Source organism: Dipteris shenzhenensis, chromosome 9 (genome assembly GCF_047967505.1).
Source record: "Dipteris shenzhenensis isolate YYH24624 ecotype China chromosome 9, Dip_SZ_1.0, whole genome shotgun sequence".
NCBI lineage: Eukaryota > Viridiplantae > Streptophyta > Polypodiopsida > Gleicheniales > Dipteridaceae > Dipteris > Dipteris shenzhenensis.
The window spans coordinates 11249417-11274680 of NC_141604.1; the positions used below are offsets into that span (position 1 = coordinate 11249417).

General features: G+C 47.6%; 1 protein-coding gene across 2 annotated transcripts in view; it reads right to left on the reverse strand.

The window, feature by feature from the left end:
• EMB3142 (nuclear pore complex protein (DUF3414)) overlaps positions 1–25264 on the reverse strand; it is a 207639-nt gene that overhangs the window by 40494 nt on the left and 141881 nt on the right. For both annotated transcript variants that reach the window (XM_087378806.1, XM_087378805.1), the window contains exons 19-20: positions 15900–16097; positions 15670–15788 (exon numbers count right to left, since the gene is read on the reverse strand). In XM_087378806.1, coding sequence (XP_087234932.1) covers positions 15670–15788; positions 15900–16097 — 317 coding nt within the window. The remainder of the gene's footprint in view (positions 1–15669; positions 15789–15899; positions 16098–25264) is intronic.

Here is a 25264-nt window from a genome sequence, read left to right on the forward strand (position 1 = left end):
AGAGAAGCATGCCCACATACTTAGGAACCATGGGAGTTTCAAGTGCTAGGTAAGACTATCATGGATCAACAAACAACTGAAATGGCAAATAAAAAGAAAACTACGAAGCATTGAACTAATAAAAACAATCCACAAAGAAATTAATATGGACCACCGATTGAGATGGTGCTTACCAATAAAAACTCTATCCCCAATGGGGTTGAGTTTTGCTAATTTAGCAAAGTGGTCATCAGCCTAACAAAGGTGAGGGAAGCATCACCATGCACACATGCACAGACAGCCAAGAAATATTGTGAGGGAAAAACGGATTCAAGTAAGCTCTGCCCAAAACAGGGTCAAGAATAATGTTAGTGAATTACTTGAAAACCCAAAAGGGCTTAATTGATTAAATGCATGAGGGGTGACTAAGGCTTAGCAAGCAGCTAAATATATCAACGAGCTTTCAAGAGAATTGGGGGCATGAGCATGCACGTTGCAAATGTGTATTTTAAAATCCTTGTCCAACTGAAGAAGTCACAGGATCGACAAGCTGTGAACTGAGGAGTTGCTGCTCCCCGTGACGTGCGCCACCCCTAGCTGCCCCGCTGCCTCCGCCTTGTCCACCCCCTCTACACTCCCCCGCCTCTTCTGCTCTTGCCGCCCATCTTGCGCCCACTGCTACGCCCCCGCCCGCCCCTTCTTCTCCCGCCTCCGTTGCCTCCCCGCCCACTTGTTGCGCCCCCCTCTGCTGGCTTCGCCTCCCGCCACCCCTCTTCCCTTCGCCTCCGCCTTCTCTTCCTCCATCTCCTCCACCTTCGCCCCCTGCCAACTCCACCTCTCCCGCCTCCCGCGCCCTTCTCCTCTCCCCCGCCGGCTCCCCTCTCCACCCTCTTGCCTCTCCTCGCCTTCTTCTCTCCTCCCCTCCTTCTCTCCCCCCTTGCCTTCTCGCCCTCCGCCCTCCTTGCCTTCATTCATCCTCTTTTGTCCTTGCCCCCTCCTTCACCGCGCCTCATCTCCGCCTCCCCCTCTGACGCTTTTCCCCCCTTTTTCTTCTCCCTCCCTAGAACGGGAGCACTTGTGCTTGTGAAGGCGAAAGAAAAACCTTGGTGGTGACCCTTGGTCTGGCCAAAGGGGCTCTATGGCAGCACCCTCGAATCCCACAACCGTTAAGGTTCTTCTTTCCCCAGCTGAAAGCAATAGGTACAACACGCAGTTCAGTCCCTCCAGGACAAGGCGCTTGTGGGCAGAATTGTGGGCCTCACGCCTACATGGAGACAGGTGCGAGAGTGGATCCAAGCGAGCTTGGCATTAGAGGGAGACCATATCCAGGAGGTCGCCATCTATGGACGAGGCGTTTTCCTCATCCAGTTTAGCTCCCCCGACACCGCCTCGACACTTGTGGAGCAGAGCCCCATACTCCTTGGCCCGCACCTTGTCTGCCTCTTTCCTTGGTATCACACACACACAACATCAGATCTGAGCAGGCTGCTCACCACCCAACCGTGACATCTACGGGATGTGATCCCGAATCAGAAGATGTCCCCTCCGAGCCACGAGCTGAGCTACTGGCATGAACTCCCAATCAGATCCAAACCAGCCTGGTGTCCCATACCACCAGGTGGCGCTGTGAAGCCCTGGATCTGCCACTGAGCCTTGGGCTACGCTAAGATGCAGGCGCGCGTCCGCGACTCAATCCAGGATCAGACCTAGCACCTGGGAACGAGACTTGCTCCCAACTGCACACTGAGAACTGAACCCCCTGGGCCTCTTTTATAGACTCGAGCCCCGGCGCCAAAAATAACGAAGACCTATAAATAGTTCGTACCCTTGCCACTCAACCCGAGAATCAAGCCTGCCTAGCTCTAAGCCTCCCCAGGCTAACCTGAGCTAGTTCTGTGTACCTAGTACACGTCAGATACCAATCCGTGCACATGACATACTCCCCCTCCTCTAAGAACTCACTCCTGAGTTCGCTAAGAAATTTGGAAATGTTCTTTGGAGGTTTTGTAATGTCTCCCATGTTGCATCCTCCTCAACACGATCCTTCCACTTGATCTTGTATTCCGTGATAGTACGATTACGAATCTGTCTTTCACGAAATTCAAGAATACATTCAGGTTCGTGAGGAATAAAAGTTAAATCTGTAACTTCTATAATCTCATGAGGAGAAACAAGTTGATCATCTGCACCCAAGACTTCTTTCAGTCTACTGACATGAAAGACAGGATGTACTTTAACATCAGGAGGCAATTCTAGTCGATAGGCAACTGGTCCAATTCTTTTAATGACCTTGAATGGGCCACAGTATCTGGGGGATAATTTCGGAACCAAACCAGTACTTAGGCTCTTGGATTCCTTAGGAATTCGCAAATATACCATCGTTCCTTCAGAGAACTCTCTGGGTGAACGATGTCTATTAGCATAAAATCTGTCCGAGGAACTCATACTTAGAGTAGTTTCCAACTTCTCAAATACAAGTGTCCAAAAGTTACTTTTAAACTTTGAGTCCCTGTCACTGACTATGTTAGATGGCAAACCATACAGCTTGAACAAGTGGTCCACAAACTCGTGAGCCAACTGAACAGCTGAAATAGTTGTTCTTGTAGGTAAGAATCTAGCCATTTTTGTCAAACGGTCGACTATGACCCAAATAGAGTCATGACCCTTGCGCGTTCGAGGTAAACCAGTAATAAAATCCATGGAAATACTTTCCCATTTATTATCTGGAATCTGTAAAGGCTGTAATAAGCCCGCGCTTCTAAGGCGTTCAGCCTTAGTAACCTGACAAACCCGGCAACCTACTACATAGTTCTCTATAAATGCACGCATCTTAGGCCAATAAAAGGTATGCTTCACAAGAGATAGAGTCCTATGTATACCTGGATGTCCCGCACTAGGAGCATCATGACACTCCCAGAGAATCTTGGATTTAAGGTCCAGAACATCAGGCACACAAATCTTTTCATTCCGGAACAGCAAGCCGTTCCTAATCATCCACTGACCTCCTGCCGCCTGTATCCTAGGTGGCACAATCCCTGAGTCTTGGTCAACCATGGAGCTCCCATCCTGGACTCTCTGCCAATAAGAACTGAAATGACTATCAGTTGCGTATAGCCCTCTCAAGGATTGAAATAGGTCTGAGGATATTTCCGTAAATGACAAAGCATTTACAAACTTAACTCTACTTAAGGCATCCGCCACACTATTCAACGAACCCTTACGATAACGTATTTCGAAATCAAAATCTTGCATTAATTCTGCCCATCTAGCTTTCCTTCCTCTCAATTCTGATCCATCACACACATACTTAATTGACTGATGATCAGTCAATACAAGGAACTTTGAACCATACAAGTAGTGTCTCCAAACCTTAAGAGCATACACTACAGCATAAAGTTCCTTCTCGAGTGTTGGCCAACGATACTGAGTGTCGTCTAGCTTCTTACTCTCGAAAGCTACAGGTCTGCCCTCTTGGAATAGAGCTGCCCCAATCGCATAATCACTCGCATCGGCCTCTAAAACATAAGGCCGGGTAGGATCGGGTAATGCAAGAACGGGTGCTTCCTTGATAGAAAACTTCAAGGTTTCAAAAGCCTTGTTCATTGCATCATTCCAAGAGATCGGCTGGGTAGACCTGCGTCCACGACCTTTCAATATGTTGGTCAAGGGTGCCGTGATATGTGAATAATCACGCACTGACTTCCGAAGAAATACCGTAAATCCTAGGAAAGAACGAAGTTGTTTCATAGTCTGAGGGATAGGCCATTCTAAAACCTTCTGGATACGATCCAGATCAATGCTAATACCTTCAGAAGAAATCTTGTGTCCTAAGTAAATGATCTCCTTCATAAAGAAGTCACATTTACTCATCTTGGCATAAAGCTTATGCCGTCTTAGAACAACTAGGACAATCCGAAGGTGTCCTATGTGATCCTCAAGCGTTTTACTACACACCAAGATGTCATCTAAGAACACTACAACAAATTTGCCCAGAAAATCCCTGAACAAATCGTTCATCATCTGCTGAAAAGTAGCAGAATCCCGGGACCTCTCCGAACCTGCAACCGGATGCGCGTGCTGCTAGAGTAGCTGTACGGTCTGCTGACGCAGGCCGTACGGTCGCTGACGTGGCTGTACGGCTGCTGACGCAAGCCGTACAGATGCTGACGGAGGCCGTACAGTGCTGACGTAACTGTACGGCGTCCGTACAGTGCTGCAGGTACAGGTGCGCAGTCGGGGTTTGAAGCAGCAGGTGCAAGGGCTGGCGCAGATAGTCCGTACAGTCTGTACGGGCTGATGCAGGGCCTTCAATGGCTGCACAGGCTGACGCAAGCAGGGTGCGGATGCAGAAGACTGCACGAGGCAGGGCAGTGCTGGCGCACGCAGGGTGCGGATGCAGAAGACTGCACGAGGCAGGGCAGTGCTGGCGCAGGCAGGGTACGGATGAGGCTAGCTGGCGCAGAAATCGAGGTGAAGGCTCGAAGCTCTAGGCTGCTTGTGGGTAGGCTAGTACCCTGCCCCCACCTATATAGGGTGCAGGGCAGCCTTATTTGGAAGCTGAGCTTCCAAAAAAGGCCAAGCCCCTCCAGCTTTGGAGGGGTGCTTTTTCGAAAAAAGCACCCCCCTGCGCAGGCTGCACGCAGCCCTATGCGCAGGCTGTTCGCAGCCTGTTGCGCAGGCTGTACACAGCCTATTGCACAGGCTGACAAGCCTCTCTTTGCCCCTGCCTTCTCCGTACCTTCACAAGCGCCCCTTCCACGCCTCCCTTGCTGCTCTTTTCCGCCCATCTCTCCTGCTTTTCTGCTCTCTCTCTCCTTCCTCTAGACTTCTCTCACAGGCCTTCAGAGATCTCGATTTTCTCTCTCTCCTATTCTTCTTTCTCTTCCAGATATCTCTCCACCCCTTCTATCCCAGGTAGCCAGCAAAAACGCAGCAACAGATTTCGAAATTTAGGGCATACCTGGAGGGAAAACTTGTCAAAAATTCTCGCATCAGAAGTTCCTACCTCAGGAGTTGGCTCTGATACCAACTGACACGTCCCAGCACTCCTGAAACCCCTGATCTGCAAAACAAGCACACACAACATCAGATCTGAGCAGGCTGCTCACCACCCAACCGTGACATCTACGGGATGTGATCCCGAATCAGAAGATGTCCCCTCCGAGCCACGAGCTGAGCAACTGGCACGAACTCCCAATCAGATCCAAACCAGCCTGGTGTCCCATACCACCAGGTGGCGCTGTGAAGCCCTGGATCTGCCACTGGGCCTTGGGCTACGCTAAGATGCAGGCGCGCGTCCGCAACTCAATCCAGGATCAAACCTAGCACCTGGGAACGAGACTTGCGCCCAACTGCGCCCAACTGCACACTGAGAACTGAACCCCCTGGGCCTCTTTTATAGACTCGGGCCCCGGCGCCAAAAATAGCAAAGACCTATAAATAGTTCGTACCCTTGCCACTCAACCCGAGAATCAAGCCTGCCTAGCTCTAAGCCTCCCCAGGCTAACCTGAGCTAGTTCTGTGTACCTAGTACACGTCAGATACCAATCCGTGCACATGACAATACGACACACCATGTTCCATGGTTTCCGGTTACACGCCGCTTCCCAGGGCTCCCCAAGGAGTATCAAGCCATCCTCCCTTCCATTGGTCGGGCATTTGGCGCAGTGCTTGAGTCCACGCCAGAGACGACCGCCTCCGTTCTAGTAGATGATGGAGTCCCCAGGATCAAAATGGTGGTCCATGAGGTCTGAGACTTCTACTGCTCCTGCCTGAGAGGGTGCTGAACTCGGGCCTATTGACTCTGCCTACTCTGCGGAAGGGGAGGGAGGCGCACGGGGGAGGACACGGAGGCAATCTCTGGTGATCAACTCTGGTTACCCCCTCAGCAGGGGACTGGACACAGGTTAAAAAGAAAAAGAAACAAAGTAAACAGGCCCGCAAACGCCGCATGCAAAGGGCCCATCGCAGAGAGAGGGATAGGGTTGACCGAGAGGCCTCGAAGGAGGATCAACAGGAGCTACCTCCTTCCGCGGCAGGGGCCACCGCCCACTTTGCCGATCCTCCAGCTTCGAAGGTTCAGCCTTCGCACCCAGTGCCCACCCTTGCAGCAGCAGTGAGCCCCAGGAGCTCCAAATGCGGTGATGGCAGAAGCTGCAGTCACTAGTTCGATGAGGACTGTAGAGGAGATCCAGAGCCCTAGCGAGCCAGATCAGAGGGGGGGTTGATGTCGTCCTTATCCCTCCTCCTCCTCCCCCTCCCCCTCCCCCCCCAGACCCCTCCCCCTCCTCTTCTTCACTTCCCCCTCCCCCTCCAAGGTTTTCCCCGCCCCCTCAGCCCCCCCTCTTATAGTCACCCTCGCCAACCACCCCCCTCCCTCTATCCCCCGCGTCCCCACCGCTCCTTCTCATGCTGTCCCCCTCTCCACTTCAACAGCAGGTTCTTCTGCTTCGACACCCCTACCAACTGGCAAGGGAATGATGACGCCCCCTTCTGCCTCCTCATCGCAGCAGCAAGCCCGTTCAGGGAGGGATCCTGAGGGACGAGGCTCGTCTTCCCAATCAGCGGCCCTAACCTCCAGCCTGGGCATCCCTTACCACGGGACTTCTGGAGGTTAGGACCCTGGAACTATCTAGAGGTTCCAGACTCTTATCCTCTACCATTGGAGATAACGCTCATGGTCCTTCAGCCCCGAAAGGGGGGTTTGATCAGTGCAGTGATATCTTCGACACACCCCGTTTGGAGATTTCCGTTTGCCTCCACAGGGGTGGAGAAATGGTCCTCGAAGGTGTTCGATACTATTTTGGGGAATCAGATTACACTCATGATGGATGAGTGGATGGGGCCACATGGACTAGACCTTTGGTACGCCCATGGTGCGGAGGTGAACTTTTAGTTGAGCTTCACGCGCGAGGAGCCGGTGTGTGGTTTGGCGACAGGAGTTATTAGATTGCCGCTGGAGGCAAAGGTGGAGCAGGCACAACTCTGGCCCCTCCAGACGTGTGCGGAGCTGTTCAAGGTGGAAGCCTCCTTCATGATGAAGTGGGCATGGAAGATCGGTATTGAGCCGGTATCCACACTAGTTCGTAGCCAACCGTAGTACCTGATACTCCGGCAAGAGTTGCAGAGGACAATGGTAGGACGGGTAGTGGACATCCTTATGATTCAGGAGCACGTGTTTTCAGCTTCAGACATCAGACGACGCCATCACCTTCTCCCGGGGAGAGGTCCAGAGGAGTGGTCCCCTGCGGTAGGCCGGAGTGGAGGGATCTTCATCTCAGTCTCACGGACTTTGGCCCCAGAGGTCTACGATCAGGGCGAGCTCATTCCAAGACGGGCAGTTTGGATGGGAGTTCGGACGGGAGAGTCCAAGATCGGGATCCTGAACGTGTATGCCCCAGCGTGTAGACAACACCGCCCGGCCTTTTGGAGGAGGCTATCAGAGTGTTTTTCGGATGTAGACTCCTGGATTGTTGGATGTGACTTCAACAACCTGGAGTTTGGGGAAGACAAGCAAGGCGGAGCCTCTTTTTCTGAGATGCCAGCAGCAGAGCGTAGCACCTGGGAGCAATTCATTTTCATGATCAGTGGCAGAGACCGGTGGAGAGAGCAAGATTTCAACAAGACACCTGGCAACCTTCTCTTCTCCTTTGGGCATAGGAGACACGATGGATTGCTAGAGAGACTAGACCGTTTCTATGTTGGGGACTGGGCACTATACAGAGGCCCCGCCAAGGTCTCCCCTAGAAGGGGGTCCGCATTCTAGAGGACCTCCTGCAGGACGAGGAGATTCAGCAGGTCATGGCAGGGATTTGGGAGCAGTCAGGGACGGCGCCGTGTGAAGGCTGGGCTACGTGGGGGGCCAATGCGATTCAAAGGAGCAGTGAAGAGCTGCAGGCTCACGTCCTTCGGCGGAGTACCCTTCAGGAGCGAGAGCGGGCTTTGAGGAGAGACCTCGCCTCCATCGAGAGGCTCACGGAGCAGGACCCAGTGTCTCAATGGCTTAGTGACAGATTCAAGAGCGCTCGTCTCAAGCTCCAGGACAAGGAGGTGCGGCGGGCTGAGTTCTCCTATCATTCCTCTCGGGCCCGATGGGTGCAGCAGGGGGACAGGATGACGAAGCAGTTCTTTCAGACCACTAGGCCCCGATCGGCAAGCGCACAGCTACATCGTATTCGGGACTCGCAAGGCATCATGCACACTGACCCGCAAGAGATTCTGGACATGACCACGGGTTTCTACAGCCAGCTCTTTCAGACGGAGAGGATGACCCCAGCTGGTCTTGTGGCCCAAGAGCTAGTTTGGGATCACGTTCCGCCAGCAGTCTCGCAGGACATGCAGATCTGGGAAGCCCTCCAGGCTCTCCCGACCCAGAAGTGCCCGAGTGAGGATGGCTTGACTCCGGCCTTCTTCTGGAACTCCTGGGAGATTATCTCCACCCCTTTCCGTCTAGCTTGCCAGGAGATTTTTGACACAGGCCTTCTTCCTCAGTCTTTGAGCAGGGGGTGGATTTGTTTGATCCCAAAAGGGGGAGATAGGTCAGACATCTGACAGTGGAGGCCGATCACTCTGCTTGATACTGCATACAAGATCCTCGCCAAGGTCTTGAGTTTGCGGTTATAGCCCCATCTTACCGACATCATCCATGACACACAGACTGGGTTTGTACAGGAGCGTAGCATCTTGGACAACATCTTCACGTTCTGGGAGACAGTGGATTGGTCGAGAGAGGAGTCACAACCGTTGGCCGTCCTTCTGTTGGACTTTGAGAAGGCCTACGACAGGGTGGAGTGGTCTTTCTTGGAGGGCACTATGAGGAGATTGGGTTTCTCAAACAGATGGGTCAAAGGAGTTTTTGCGCTACATACAGAGAGCTCTAGCCAGATGCTTATCGGAGGACACACAGGCGAGGCCTTCCCTCTCTCTCACTCAGTCCGCCAGGGCTGCCCACTTGCTCCCTTCCTCTTCTTTGGGCTACTATTTGAGATCACAGGTGGCGGGTCTCACAGAGTTGAAGCTCCCAATCAAACAGGAGGAGCTACTTGACTCGGAGTTTACAGACGACACGGCCTTGTATGTTGAAGGCACCACGAGTCTGGAGAGAGTCAGGGGCGCCTTGGCTATTTATTATGAGGCCTCAGGGGCACCGATCAACTGGACGAAATCTATAGGTTTCTTCACAGGCTTTGAGGAGACACAGGAGATCCGGCAGTGGGGAAGAGACTTTGGCTTCAGCTAGCTACCACGGGGCCAGACGACGAGATACCTCGGATGCCAGGTGGGTATTGACATTACAGCAGAGCAGCAGATTGCCCAGTCCTTGAGAGTGTTCGGCGCAAGCTTCTCTATTGGAGCTCGGCCAAACTCTCCTTCGCAGGTTGCGCCTTAGTGGCAAACCAGGTCCTTCTTGCCACCGCTTGGTATATCGACCTCCTGCTGGTGCTTTCTTAGAGGTTGCATTGAGCAGCTCTGACGGTTGGTACCGAACTTCCTTTGGGTAGGTTCAGATGGCACGAGGAACACTAGGGCCCGAGTAGCTTGGCAAACAATGATCATGCCACAAGCACTGGGAGGCTTGGGTGTCATTGATCCGAGGATGCAAAGCAGGGCCCTTTTGGGCAAGCTGGTGGTTCATGGCCTCACCCCAGCTGCAGAGCCTTGGAAGCTCCTCTTACAGCGAGGGCTTCTGAGGAACACCCCATGCACTGGGGGACATTGGCAGCCTTCACATCGATGGATCTTCTCAGAGGCCCCCCTTACAAAGAAGGGCTTCCCCCTAATGAGGAGTCTTCACAGGGTATGGCAGAGACTGGCAGGGGGTCTCATCCATGCTCCACCCAGATGCAGAGAGGAGTTTGAGTGCAAGCCCCTTAGAGGAGTTTGAGCGCAAGCCCCTTATGTGGCACCCAGAGATCAGAGATCAGGAGGGCCGTATGCTCGGACAACGGACTCACATTGGTGGTTGGGCACAGTGGGACATTGGTCCAGCAGGATCCTTTGGCCGTTGGAGCAGACTACCTATGGAGACATAGGCGAGGCTTGATGCCCTAGCGCATCTGCGAGGGGCAGGGCAGCAGATGGGCGAGATTGAATTAGCCATTCTGGAGTCCTGGTAGGAAGGACTTCACGTTTGAAGAGACAGCAGATGGTTGGGGCAGTTTTCCCGTACTGATGTTCCCTTGAGGATGTTGATGCAACGCGGCAACATGCACCCCGACTTCTTTCGTGTAGGACCTGGAGGCCTACTTCAGCCACTCACTGAGAGTGACCCCGAGATGGATGGGAGTCTTGATGGGATACGCTGGCAGATGATCATAGTAGTGGGTCGTTTGGGAAGGAGTGGCACATTGACCCTCCCAGTATTTCAGAGCAGGATGCCTCTAGATGGCGCCTTTGGCTGTGGGAGGGTAGACCCTTGAGGGAGGTCCAGTGGGATCCGAGAGAGTGGTTCTGGCCCTCCAGGGGCGGCCTAGCTGAGTAGGTGGATGAGGTGCCCTTCTTTTCCTACACCACACGGATTGGTTAGAGGCTTCAGATGGACTCATTGAGGTGGACCCCTTCGAGGAAAAAAGAAGGAAAGAAAGAAAGAAAGTCTATTAACGTCCACTAGAGACCAAAAGGTCTATGGGACAGCAAGAAACCCTCTAGTACATCTGCTTTAGGGAGGGCACATGGCTCCCAAGGAGTGCAAAAAGCAACCCCAATTATTTAGAGTACCTACATGATATTCTGGAGAGTAAACAGCCATACATCAGTTTACGACTGAGAGTCTTTTGGTTTTGATTTAAAATCTCTGATTAGTGCTACCCCTTCACGGTAAACTGCCCATTTTCCATCCTTTCTGGCAGCCCTGGCTTTAGCTAATTCAGTTGCTTAATCTTGAGTTGATTTTGTGTAAGCTCCTCTGCTATCCATACTTTGGTGCCCTTCAGCTTGTAAGATTGTCGAAGAAGCTTGATCCGCATATCTTTTGACTTCAGTGTAAGGATAGCATGACCTCTATAGTGCAAAATAGAAGCTGGCCTGGAGTCGTCATCATCCTGCTCATCATCATTCACCCATTCGATGTTGGGAAAACTTGATTTGATCTTTGTCAGTATTTCACTATTCCTCCAATTTGTACCAATCTTTTGGGAGCCCCCCTATTCTAATCTTCAGCGCATTATCACATCTAGCTTCGTGTTCTTTAATCTCTGCTTGGATATCAGACTTACTTGCTTTGTTGTCAACTTCCACAAACACTTCCTTCCTAGCAGTTTGTACTTCAGTGTGAACAAGATCTTTGACTGTAGAGACTAGCTGCGGGATAGGGGGGGGGATCCTTACAAGATTTTACAGCCTCATCAATTACTGCCTGCTTACTAGGCCCTTCCAAGATGTGAAGTTGGGCCTTTACTTCTGCCAGCTCCAATCGTAGCTCTCGCACTGCCTGCTGCAGATAAAAAATCTGATCCTGTTGCCCGAGGATGGGCCGTTTTGAGCCTTCTTGTTGGTAATTCCGTGCGTATGGAGAGGGTGTCATGGCTGCAACTGTAGAGTACCGAGTCCTCATGGATGTTGAAGGAGTTGAGGAGGTTGAGGGGGACTTGGAGGAGAGGGTAGGCCAATCCATAGTTGGCTATATGATGAACCCCCCTGGCTTAACCTAACTCTCGGGTTGGGTTGGGGGTTTAGCCCAACTCGGGGTTAGAGAGAATGTGAAGAGGAGGAAGGTAGGCTGGACCATGCTTTGCTGGCCATATCTCCTGTTACCCCCTGGCTGAGCTAACCCCCTAGTTGGGCTGGGGGTTCAGCCCAGCTAGGAGAGGCTACGGGAGGGGGGCGGCGGAGAGGCTACGGGGGGGGGAGAGAGGCTGTGAGAGGGGGTAGGAGAGGCTACGCGGTGGGGGAGAGAGGCTACTGGAGGGGGAGCGGAGAGAGAGAGGCTACGAAGGAGGGAGCGGAGAGGCTACGAGAGGGGGTACAGAGGCTACAGGAGGGGGGGCAGAGAGGCTACGGGAGGGGGAGCGGAGAAAAAGGGGCTACGGGAGAAGGGGCGGAGAGGCTACGGGAGGGGGAGGGGGAGCGGGGCGGAGAGGCTACGAGAGTGGATAGCGATCAGTTAGCCATGCTTTTGGCAAGCAAGCTTCCACAACAGAGAGTGCCCTGGGATGTGCACTCCAGTGGTCCAGCTTGCGGCCGAGGAAGATCTCTTACTTCTTCTAGCTGGCCGCCCACGGAGGCTTGCCCATCGGACCGTGGTTGGAGCAGATGCATGTGGACGGGTAGTGCCACGTATGCAGAGTCTTCATAGAGACTACACCTAGGGGATGGTGGCTTGGTTGACAGAGGGAGGACATGCGTTTCAGATTGATGAGATCTCCCCAGCATACCGGATACAGGGTCAAAGCATCCAGAGGATCGCACTCCACAAGGCAGTCCCCTTGACAGTCTAGCTCCTCCTCCTCCTAAGGAGGATAGTGTCTGGGAGGTGGTAGCCAGCATCACGGCTTGAAACATTTGGGTGGCTCGCTGCAGTCTTGTGATGGGTGAGCACCCGGTTCCACCCGCGGCTACCCTAATTGCCATATGGCAGGATATCATTTACACTCTACAGTCCACCTGGGAGCGCAGGACTCCAAGCTCCAGGGCGACTATCGAGAGGTGTGCTCGTTTCTGCAAGGCTTGGCCTGCAGGTGTTTTCTACATCTTCACTTCGCGAGAGATTCGCTAGCTGTATAGTCCCCCCACTTGGCTGTTAGCCCCAGTTCTAGAGATCCCCTAGGCAGTGAGCTGGGTTTCTCTGGAACAGGCCGGTTTTTCTTTCAGCCTTTTCCGGTTTTTTCCATACTCAGCACCTTCGGGGCTATTGTCTTGTATGAAAATCTTTCAAGCATTAATAGAAGGTTCCTTTCTTTGAAAAATAAAAATAAAAAAATCCTTGTCCAATGTCCTGATATACCTCCATCCCAAAGAACTCTTTCTTTAGGAGTGTTTGGGTCTCTACCCACATTGAACTCTAACTTTGACAAATTTCATCCACCAGCACATGTCCTCCATTATTATTAACTTTGATGGTCTAAACCCTACCAGAAGGACTTTTCTTTCCAAGATCTCATGCTACAAATCCAAGACCATGGAGTATTCCATGCCCAATAGACAACTTTTTTGTCCCTGAATTTCTCCCACTTTTCCATAGCTTGATCATCAATAGAGTAAGCAAGCAAAACTATGCTATCTCTACCTTCGTCCCAAAAGAGCCTCTAAAGGACTTATGAAAGAACTCGATCTCGATCTGTCTGGGGTACTTATTGACGCGCGTGTACTAGCCCTTACGAGCGGCCATAGACTGCCTTGCATGGACACTCCGAAGGTGAAGGGCAGACTCAGCCATGACGAAGGCTAGCACTAAAGGAGAAGGCATACATGGCTATCTTCTACCGATGACAAGAAGAACTACCAGCTTCTTGTCAAAAGCATACATGGCTATCTTCTACCGATGAGTTTGTAGACCTGACACGTGGTTGTCTTCTCAATATAAGTCTTGAACAGTTCCATTTACTACCATGTAAGAAACCATGTTACGGACACTATAGCAACAACAAACAATACAATGAAAAAAGTACATCACATCGGTGAAAAAATTGTGCTGGACCACTTTCCTTCAAGTATCCACATCCACAAGTATGCTGGCTTCATCCTTCATTCACAAAAATAACCTAGTTGTTTCCCGTCTCTCTAGTGGCAAATTCTTCAGGTTGTGTGCAAAAGGACATGGGTTTGAATCGTCATAGGTGTGCAAAAGGTGTTAATTATAATATAATCCTTCTTTCTTTTTTCTTTCTTCTTCCTTTCTTCTTTCTTTCTTTCTATCTCTATATCTCTGCCAATTGGATCTCCTTCCAAGGGTCAGTCTAACCAGACTAATCATTGCCTCCTAACCATTAGGGTCGTTCAAAGGGTTGAGTGCCTCCTTGAACACTTGTCTTTGGCTTGTTGAAAAGGTGGGGGGGGGGGGGGGGGGGGGGGCGCACTTGTGCATCCATGCCTGCAACTTTGATACTTCAGAAAACAATACAATACATGGGTTAAAATACCCACCTTTTTCCGCATGGATTGTAGAATGCGTCTCACATTCCTCTGGACGCCTCTAGGAAATACGATGCTTCCAAGGCTTTCCTCTGCCACAAGAAATATGTAGGCACTACCACCATCAAACTCCTACATTTAGCAATATTATTGATTAGCCGAAGCCAATTCTTTTGCTAAAGCCGCATAGATGCTTACATGTCTTCTTCTTCTTCTTTTCCATTGAGAGGACTTCTATTAGGTATGAAAAATACCCCAAGAGCAATGCTCATGGCGAAAATACATAATGCACAACATGAGAAACAAAACACCCAAAGTGGGCAAACAATTCCTCAACCTTGGGATGGACTTCGAGAAAAAAGGGAGGCCACTCCACTCCCTCATATAAACAATCTTGGCAAAAGCCACCCAGGAAGACCCCTACATGCTCACCTAAATGACCATCAAAGTGTGTACAGTATTTGTCCAAAATAGTAGACAAAGTGTATGGAGGGTGGATTTGGAAGCAATCCAAAGCCTATGCGCATTTGGACCTTTAAATATGCCACGCTGTAATGCTGGCCAGAATCTCTCAACAAGTCGACCGAGGCATGTTCAAGATTGAAAGAAACGCGAGGAGCAACATCATCCAGAGAGCATGACTCAACCACATGTCGCCCAATCATGAAAGCCCAAGGAGATCCATGCCTCTCATTAAGAACCTCAGGCCGAGCAAGAGAGAGCCAAGGCAGTTCATGAAGCAAGAGTACTCATAAGACTAGCATGTCGGCAATCCCATAAACAATGCTTAATAGACTCCTCAGTAGAAAGGCAACGAGGGCAAGTGGGGACTGCCCTGAACTTAGACCTCAAATGGTTCATTGCAATCCCTCTGTGAATAGAGAGCTAAAAGAAAAGGGTGAATTTTCTATTCCTGAGGGATTCCCAAAGTCTCTTCCAAAAAAAATTCTGCTAGTCTACAGAAATCTAAAAATTCTCCCAGTGAGGAGGTCAAGTGGGCTTCCATGCCTTAAGGCTGACCTAAAACATCCTGGCATCACTAATCATGTATAGAAAGAAGGGGAGACTCTTCTCTCCGTTTCCTGCATCAAGCCAATCCCACTCCCCAGTGTCCCACTGCAAATGCTTTATGGGGACACCTCCATAGAGCCAAATCCTCCATAAATCAAAGCAAATGTGATCGGGTTTAGGGTTTTGAAACCAAACTGAAGCCAAAAAACTCTGCTCCACATAACCCAAAACCCCCTCAAAGGGAACATCCATAGACCTGGACAACCTGCCCCGTAGACCACTATAGATGTTTACATATCCTGAATCTTCCTCACTACACCTACGTTGGGCATTCTTCCAAAAGTGGCAAAGTTAAAGGGATATGTTAAGATAAGAAAACTCATGAGGAAGTAGTCTATGAGGAGACAGAGAACTGAATTTGCTAATTTGTTGGTAGGGCATACAACACAGTACAATGAAAGCTCGTTCTCTCCCGATCTTCTAACCAGCCCTTCCTAATAAAATAATTCTCATATACCCCACCACACCAAAGAAAAAATATCATACTGTTTGTCTTGCAGAATTTGCATTATACAATATCTTGCAGCAAAAAATAAAGGTGGGAATTATCACCTAAGGATAGTCATGATTTGTATGGAGCACTTTTGTATAGCTGGCAATGCATCATACCGAACATATTCCAACAATACAACTATCTGACGATTGTCATGAGCAAGAACTGTATCCAGAGGCTGCAGGCCAGAAAGTTTCAGTCCTGTTAGCACAATGGCATAGCAGCCTCAATCCGAAGTATTATGACAAAGAATAAATAAGACTAATACTCCAATAATTGCTAAACTTGCCTGATACAAGGGACGCCACCCATCAGCATAGTTGATGTCCTTGTTCATTGCTAGAAGTAAAAGTTCCAAGGAAATACGTACAGCTTCTTCAAGATACAACCCATGGGACTGATTTAAGCGTTCTTCTAGGACATAATTTACCCCTAGCATTAAAATGCTCATCAAATTTCTAAATATGGCCTTTCCACTCATAAAATCCTGCACGATACAAACAGGTCATTTAACAAGCTTCCATAAAATCATTAGGCATCCTTTGTAAATAAGTGTGATTAGTGAAACTTCTGAAACCATCAAAAAAAGAGCATAGAAAGAATATTAGCAGCAAACAGCTCATTCACAAGCCTTCTATGGCAGAAAAGGCCTTTTCTGGGATTTCCCTCATTGATTTATACAGTAAGCCTGATAAGGGGAAATAGTACTTATAGAAGCGAGCCAGTCTCATAGTCGTAGGAATAAAACCTTTAAAGTACCACTCAATCCAAAAACTGAGCTGTTTAATATAGCTAGCAAGCACTGCAGCTTTAAACTCGGTATTTATTTATTCACTCTTTCCTTTATATAAGGATTGTCCTTTCATAAAGTTATTCCCCGGATTGTTACACACTTTCTGGTTGAACCCCTAAAAATTAAAACACTTCTAGAAGATGAAAGTGTGTGTGATTCCACAAAAAAAAAAAAGAGTGTGTGTGTGTGTGTGTGAGAGAGAGAGAGAGAGGACCTGCAGCCCTTGCTCCAGCCCATCAGCCCCTTAGCCTCTTCAGACAAGCCTGCATGCTTCAGCTACCTGCTGCGCCCACTTCGTGTTAATAAACAGCTGTCTGAGGCTGCAAATTCCTGCCGTACAATCCCATCAGACTTCCGTACAATTCCATACGGGTGTACGGACTGTTTCGCCTTGTTCAGGCTGCTGCTGCAGGCCCATTCTCTGCTTCTGGGTTGCTGTCTGTATAGGGTGTGCTCCCGGGCTACTTCTACACGCTGGTTTGAGGCGTTTTCTCTTCCCCCTTTCTCTCATCTTTGGTTTCTGGGTCTTGTGCACTATTTCCATCGCCAGAACTTCTCTCTTGGCTCTTATCTATAGTTCATCTTGGATTTTTTCCTGCGTTGTTCTCTTTTCCTTCTTTAAAACTTGTATTTTCCTTTCTCTAAATCCCTACCTATCTCTTTCCCTTTCTTCTCCTTGCAAATACACTATTTCTTTTTTCTTGGTGGGTCATTTTTCTGGGACTGTTTTCTCTTTTATCACTTTACAGGTACCCCTCTTTTTTGGTTCCATCTGCCTCAAAAGACATGGCTGAATACTCGATATGAAAAAACATTTCAAAAGGATAGATTGATTCAATGCAAAAAGCAAAAGCAGGCTGAGGATCAGTATGACCCTGTGCATGATTCTGTTGAAGCACAACTGGTTTATGATGTCATGCATGAAGGATTTGCAGACACAAGAAAAGAGTGGAAAGACTCTGTTCCATCGGTTGGTCTCATGGTTGAAGTGGATGAAATTGTGGATCCAATTAGAGAATATGCCAAAAATGCAGTTATTTTATTTTCCCCAGGTCGGATGCCACCTGCTGCAGAGGTAGGCAACTGGTTGACCCGCACACTGGCTAGCTCGTTTGTTCGGAAGGTACACTATGCAGCCAGAGGTTTTTTTGAGATCATTATGGTAGATGAGATTCACAAGCAAATGCTTTTAGAACATTCGCCACTCTTTTTTGGGCAGCAAATGGTGCACGTTTTGCCATGGTCTCCCACAAGGGACTTTCAGGCTTTGATCCGACACAGATGTCCGGTCTGGGTTGAAGTTGTAGACTTCCTGCAATGCATGGCTTCACTCTTGCCTAAAATTGCAGCGACTTTAGGCAAAGTGGTTTGCCCACCGCGGCCTAACGGCAACTCTAATCGATTTTGCATTCTCTGGGATACTGATAATCCCACACCAGAGTCTTATTCAGTCACAGTGAACAATATTAGCATGGGAAGTGCATTTTACAAATTGAAATGGGGATTATTTGCAGGGGCTTGCTTTGAATGTAAAAAATTTGGGCACATGGCTTCGCAGTGTCCAATGAGTCAGCATAAAATGCCTCCTGCCACTTTGCCTATTCAAATGCCCAATAAGGATGCTCCTGCCTCTATTGGGAATAAAAATAAAGGTAATAGACAGTTTTTTGTGAATCAGGATAAAGGCAAAGCTCCAATGGTTTCAAATGGGAATGCTTCTTCCCCTTCGCTTCCTGCTATTCAACCCTCAGCAAAAGGACCAAAAATTCCAATTGATGGATGGCAAAGTCCAAGAAAAGTTAGTTCTGTTCGATGACCTCCACCCCCTCGCACTTGGCATGGTGTGTCTTCTAGTGGAAACTCTCCAGAGGTCAATTCAAGAATTGGGATCACATGGGCTGCAATGACAACTAGCAAAACCCTCTTCCCTGAAGAAGAGGTTGCTGCTTTGCTGTCTACTCCTCAGGCGGATGTTTCTTCTCAGGGAAGAGGCCCTAACCCTGAGGTAGAAATGCAGGGTTGACATCCTGAAGGTTGCTGCTGTACATAGCTGTTTTCTTTCCTATAAATATCTGTAAATATGACTGCTCATATCAAATGTTTTACACTTAATGTTCAGGGGATGTGTGACAGTAGGAAATGGAAATCTGTGTGGCTGTATATCAATAGATTTCAGCCTGATATAGTGGCATTACAAGAACACAATCAACATGTCTATGCAGGTAAGACAGGTCATTACTGTGGCTATGATATCTTCTATGCTGGGGAGCACTCTTTCTCAAGTGTAGTCTTTCTGATTAAGCATAAGCTTCAGCCAGTTATTGCTTTAAATGACAATCAAGGTAGATGGATTATTCTTCAATGCATCATTCAAGGTGAGGTGTTTGAATTTGCTTCTGTCTATGCACCTCAATCTTCTCGGGATAGAAGTGCAATTTGAGATGCCATGCAACGATATCCATGGAGATATCATGCCTTTATATGTGGAAATTTCAATAATGCTCCGCAACAAGGTGACAATACATCAAGAAATACTCATATGTTAACCCTGAAAGGCATGCATGGTCTCAATTACTGATGCATCTTGATTTGGTTGATCATTGGAAGGAATTGCAGCCTTTGTCACCAGATACACTTTCCAACATAATGCCCTTTCTTCTTATCAGGCACGTTGGTATAGTGTAGCTCCGTTCCGCAACAAAATGATGATTTTACATGCAAAATGTGGATTGACTATGCTTTTGTGCATTCAGATCATGCACCGTTATGGTTGAGGTTATCTTTTTATGATATGCCATATGATAGACTGCCTCAAAGGCGACATCTGATTGTCAACAATAGCTATTTGCAGCATGTTGTTTTCAAGGCAATGGTTACTGAAGCATATCAATCTCTGTCTTCTCAGAGCCACTTTGATATTGATAATGCATGGGATTCTTTTGTTTCCAAAATGCAAGTTGTAATTAGAGGCTATGGCAAGTCTTACATGAAGACTCTGAGGAAAACTGTTGCTCAGCCCAAATTGACTTGTCAAGACCTCACTGAACTCAGTCATCTTCGTCCCTTGTCCTTGCACGAGCAAACAACACTATGCCAAGCTAACCATTGTCTTCAAATCAATGATCACAGGAAACTGGCTAAATGGGAGACTAGAGCAAGACAAAGAGCTTTTACAGATAAAGGTTGCTCTTCCAAACAAATTTTTAAAAGCTTGCATCAGAAGAGATTAAAAACAAACTTTTGCAGGGTGCTTCTACATGATAGTTCATGGACTACATCACGGTCACCACTTGCTTCTGTTTGTGTACATCATTTCTCTCAGCAGTTTGGTTCTGCAGATCCTCCCTCGCAGCAGGTTTTGACTGCAAGAAATTTACTTTTGCAACATGTTTCTCCTATTATTTCCACTACTCAAGCTCTGGAATTGGAGGAACCTTTTACCGAGAGAGAATTGTCAGATGTAATCAAATCCTGTGGTAGATGGAAATCTCCAAGATGGGATGGTCTTACAGTTGAGTTTTTTCTAGAATATTGGCCTCTTTTGAAGCATACATTGCTGCATATGGTGAACTCTGCTTGGCAAAATGAGAAAATGCCAGACACATGGAAGAGAGGTCTTGTTAAACTCCTTCCAAAAAAGCAAATTTGTGAATATTTGGCTGATTGGAGACCTATCACGCTTATGCCAGTCATTTACAAATTTACTACCAAAATGATTGTTGATCGGCTAAAAGGCTATCTACATGATGGGTTGCATCCTGAGCAATATGGTTTTGTTCCTCGTAGGCATATCACAGATAACATTGCTAATGCTTATGTTGGAATCGAATATGCCAAATATATGCAGCAGGATGTTTTGCTATTGCAAGTTGATATTGCCAAAGCTTTTGATACTGTTAAGTGGGACTTTATCTCATCCACTATGCAGGCCTTGGGATTTGGCACAAAAATGCAGCAAGTTATCAATTGGCTATATCAAGATAGTACAGCTGCCTACATACTTTCAAGGGATATTTCTACAACCTGGACTCTTGGTTGTTCTGTTCGGCAAGGATGTCCCCTCAGTGCTTTACTATTTGCCATAGCCACTCATCCAATGCTTCAATATATGGACCACCTTTTGGACACTGGCATGTTGCACAGATTGGAAATTCCTGGCAACCGTAGCATGATCGCTCAAACATATGCTGATGATTCTTTCTTTACCCCGAAAAATACTCAGAGCGATCTCTCCATAATTATGCATGCTCTTTCTACATATGGTTTGGCTGCTGGCCTTCATGTCAATTTTTCAGAAATCAAAGCTATTGCCGTTGCATGCTAAAGACTGGCATAGTCTTTTGTGGCCTGGGGAAATTGTTCCAACTTCTCAATTGATTCGACATCTTGGCTATCCACTAGGTTGGGGGCTCACTCGTTCTCAACAAACTGATTGGGTGCTCACAAAGTTGAGGGCGAAACTTGAATATTGGAAGCTTGCAACTTGGCCATTACATGTTCAATTGCGAATGACGCAATCCATTTTGATAGCATACATACAATTCTATCTGCATCTCATCATGTTCACTAAGGCAGATCTGGTTTCCTTTATGTCTGCTATCATGGATATTTTCTGGTGTTTAAAAAATGGCAAGAAAAGTCTCATATTACTCTCTATGCATCGTCTCTCCTCTCCAAAGATGCACGGGGGTCTGAACATACTCAATATTCAAATGCATATACTTGCTCACAGGGGGAAAATGATGTCGCAGTTTATGCAAGGGGATCAGCCTCAGGCTTTCATGATCCGCTCTCTTTTGTTGCATATTGATCTGCTTTTGGGCATTGGCAGCCTACACAGTGGGATTTTCTATTTGGCTCTATTCAAGGCAAGATTAGAGGCTGCCCTTTTGTCTCTCGTTTGCTTCTTGATTGGAAGCATATTTTATCCCACTTGGAATGGCATGGCAGGGATTCTTTGTCGGGAAATTCCTTGAGGGCTGAGAACATTTATTGGTCCAAAGTATTCCACCCTCCTTTGGCTATACAAGAACCCAGGCGTTCTTATTTTATATCTTTCAAAGGCATTTCTTCTGTGGCGGATGTACTTCAGGATGATGGCACTCTTTTATCTTTTTCTATGGCTGCTAGCAAATATGGTTTGGGAGCTCATTATCATCCTTTATGGCATAAAATTTCCGAAATGCTCCAACCTTTCTTGCCGGTACCTCATTTGGAACTTCAGGATAGGCTTGAAGATTGGACTCTGCATTCTTTTTCCTCTTCAGCCCGTCCTTTGAAGCTCTCACATATCACAATGCCTTCTCTGTATAAAGTGTTGTTACTTCCGCCTTGGATTTCTAACAGAGCAAATTCTGTTTGGCATATGGATCGCCCACTAAAGTGGTGGAGAAAGCGGCTGCGTCTCCTTTGGCATTATGAAGTCCCTCTTCGGCAACAACTTTTCCTTTGGCGAGTCCTACTTGGCATTTTTCCATCTGGGCAGTTACTCGCGCATAGACATAATGCTCCGGCTGTTTGCCACATAAGTCTACATTCTACTGAATTTGTGCTACACATCTTTTAGCACTGTCCACACACCTGTGATTTCCTCGCTCTCATTCGATAGGGGCTTCGAGCGAGATTTCCTACTGTTACTTTTGGCAAGTTCTTCTGGTTATTTGGTTTTCATCCAGCTAGACAGGGTTTTGATTTATTTTTTGTTTGGGTGCGCTACTGGGCACTGTGGCTGATCTTCATCTAGCATTGGAGGGTCCTTCTCCTATTCCCATTGATCGTCAAAGTGCTATTGCAGTTGCCAATCATGCTCGCACGAAGCACATTGAGGTTCATTATCGTTATGTCAAAGAGAAGTTGCATGCAGGGGAGATCAGTATGATCTATGTCTCCACACATGACAATGTTGCAGACATCTTCACCAAAGCAATTCCACATGAGAAGTTTGAGGCATTCTGCAATGCTCTCAACCTACCTCCTTTTGGTGATTGATCTTTTCCTTGTACATCATCACATTGGCACTGCAGGGGGGTGTTGGAATTATCGTCATAATTCAAGGCAGTGACCAATGTATGACTAATAAGTGGGTTAGGGGCACTTTTCCCTCATTAGAAATTTTTTCCCCTGACCGTAGTTAGTATACCCAAAACCCCTAGTTTTGTATGTTGTGAATCTCTTTTGCAATACAACTGACATTGCTGACTCTATGGATGGACAGAAATCATAGTCTTTGGTGATCCTACTTTTCCATCTTTTGTTTTTTTCAAACGATCTCTGCGGCAATCGTTTTATGATTGCTTTCAAACTCATTTGATTGATCATGATGTATATATAGCTTATACTGAGATTTTCAATTGAGTAGTAGTTACTCCATTTTTGAAGTAACTATGAATGTCATTATTTTACAACAATAAAATATTTCTTCACAAAAAAAAAAAATTTTTGAGGGGTTTTCAGCGTCCAGTCCCTTCTCCGTTCAGTTCTCCCCCTGTTGATCCTGTGCGATCTGTACACTCCTTGCAGCCATCACTTTCCTCTCCATCTTTTCTTGTTGCTGCTCCTCCCGAAACCTCTTTTGTGTTTTCCGCTTCCTCTGTTCCTCCTGCTGAGTTTTCATTCGACGGAAGCATGGTGCTTTGCCTTCTTCATCCTCTTTCAAATCGCCAAAGCTTGATCTCGCAGATGGCCCTTCTTCTTCCCTTCAGTTGGATCTTCTACGCTAGTTAAGTTCAGCCTCTGTCACCGATGTTCCTTCATCGGGTTCCCCGTTCGTTTGTTCATTGGATTCGGCCCTTCTAGTTCAGGTCTTCGACAGGATTGGCAATTTGGAGTCTGTCTCTACTTTATGGGCAGGGTTCTTTTTGCCGCTCATCTTCGTCGTTCGGCTGAAGCTGCAGTGGGTCCGGATTGTATTTTCTCCTTTGTCTTTCTGGGAAAAGGGTTTTATTATGCCCATTGTTCTTCGACTGATGTGGTGGAGTGGCTTGTCAGTCGTGCTGGTGTTCCTAGGGCTGGTTTCTTTGCTTATGTGATGCCCTGGGATCCACTTTTCGATCCTTCTGCTACCCTTCTAACACATTGTCCGGTCTAGAATATTCTCAAAGCGCTGCCTATGCCTCTTCTTCAGCATCTTCCTACTCTTGCAACGCTTTTGGGGAGGCCTCTTCATGTTCCACAACAAGAGTTCTTGCAGCTTCCCGTGATGTTCGCCTTTGCGTTTTGTGGGATATGATGCAGCCCGTGCCATCTACTCTGGATCTTGATTTGGGATTTGCCCATCCGATGCGCATCAGGCTGCATTTTGCATCTTTTCCCACTGCATGTTATCAGAGCCGACAGGTTGGTCATTTTGCATGTGATTGCCCTTCTGCATCCAGGCCCTCTCCTCCTGCTCCTTCTTCAGCTATCAAGGTTACTCTCCCTTCTCCTCCGGTTTCTGCTATGGCTTCATTGGAGAAGCCTTCTTCTACTGCTCCAAAGCACTACTAAAGGAAGGTAGATACATCACATACCAATCTTTCTCTTGCTGAAGAGGCTCAGGATCGCACCCATGTTGAGCACCATCAGTCTCCTTCTCCTCAGGATATGGATGTGCCCTTTGCAGAGGGTATTTTACAGGATGATCCACATGCTCTCTCTCATGTTGCTATCCCGACTGAAGCTGACATGATGAGTCCTGATTTATCTGATGCAGCTCTTTCGTCAGATGCTCCTTCTTCAAAGAGTACAGATATTGATCCAATTCCTATGTCTGTGAAGACTGTCCCAGAGTCTCTTTTTGTTCAGGATGCAGATGTTTCTTTTTCTCTGAAGTCTTTTCATCCCCTATGTTGCAATAGGTTTTTGACCCTGTGATTCAAAAATTTCGGCTTCTGGCTTATATTAAGAAGAATCACAAGGGCAAAAAAATGGTGGTTTTTATTGATGGTGTAGTTTCTTCACTACCTCAATTTTTACAAAGCAACAATCTGAAACTGGAGAATTTTATGTTTGATCCTCCTCAAGTTTGATCTTGTAACTTTTTACTTGGCTACCTGATGACTTTTGTTTTGAGACTTTACTTGTAAATTTTTTCTTTGTACTTATTGGTGGGTTCTTACCTCTTTTTGGGGTTTCCCACACAGAAATAAAAGATTTCACTAAAAAAAGAAACCCCAAAAAATAAAAGATTTCACTAAAAAAAAGGTGTGTGTGTGGCATCCTTCGGCACAGATTAAGATTGAGATTTTCTCAGGCTGCTTTTGGCAAGCTTTTCTGGTTGTTTGGTATTTATCCTAAACGGCCGAATTTTTATTTGTTTTTAACCAAAGGTTCGCTACTGGGTATTCTAGACTCTCTAGAAAGCTACAAATCACAAAGTCTTTGGTGATCCAATCTTTTCTCCTTTGGTTTTTTTCCGTCGTTCCTTGCAGCAATCACTTTTCAATTGTTTGCAAACTCACTGCATAGATCAGGATGTATATTTTTCCTACCTGGACATTTTCACTTGATGTATTATTTCAGCTTGCCCGTTTTTTTTTGGATAGCTATCTTGTAATATAAAGCATTTAGAGTTTTCACCCAAAAAAAGAATGTGTGTGTGTGTGTGTGTGTGTGTGTGTGTGTGTGAGAGAGAGAGAGAGAGAGAGAGAGAGAGAGAGAGAGAGGAGCTCCATGGTGTCCACCAACTACTGCAGCCCTGCCTAGGGCTTCTGCGCTCCTTCAGGTCCGTCTGCAGCCCCCGTCCTTCCCCACAAGCCTCTATGCCCTCCAACGAATCCCGTCCCTACTTGCTGCCTTCCGTACAAGCTGTACGGCCATCCATACACCTTTTCGTACAGGTTCCAAGCCCCCCTGCAGATTCCGTACAGGCCCCTGCAATTTCT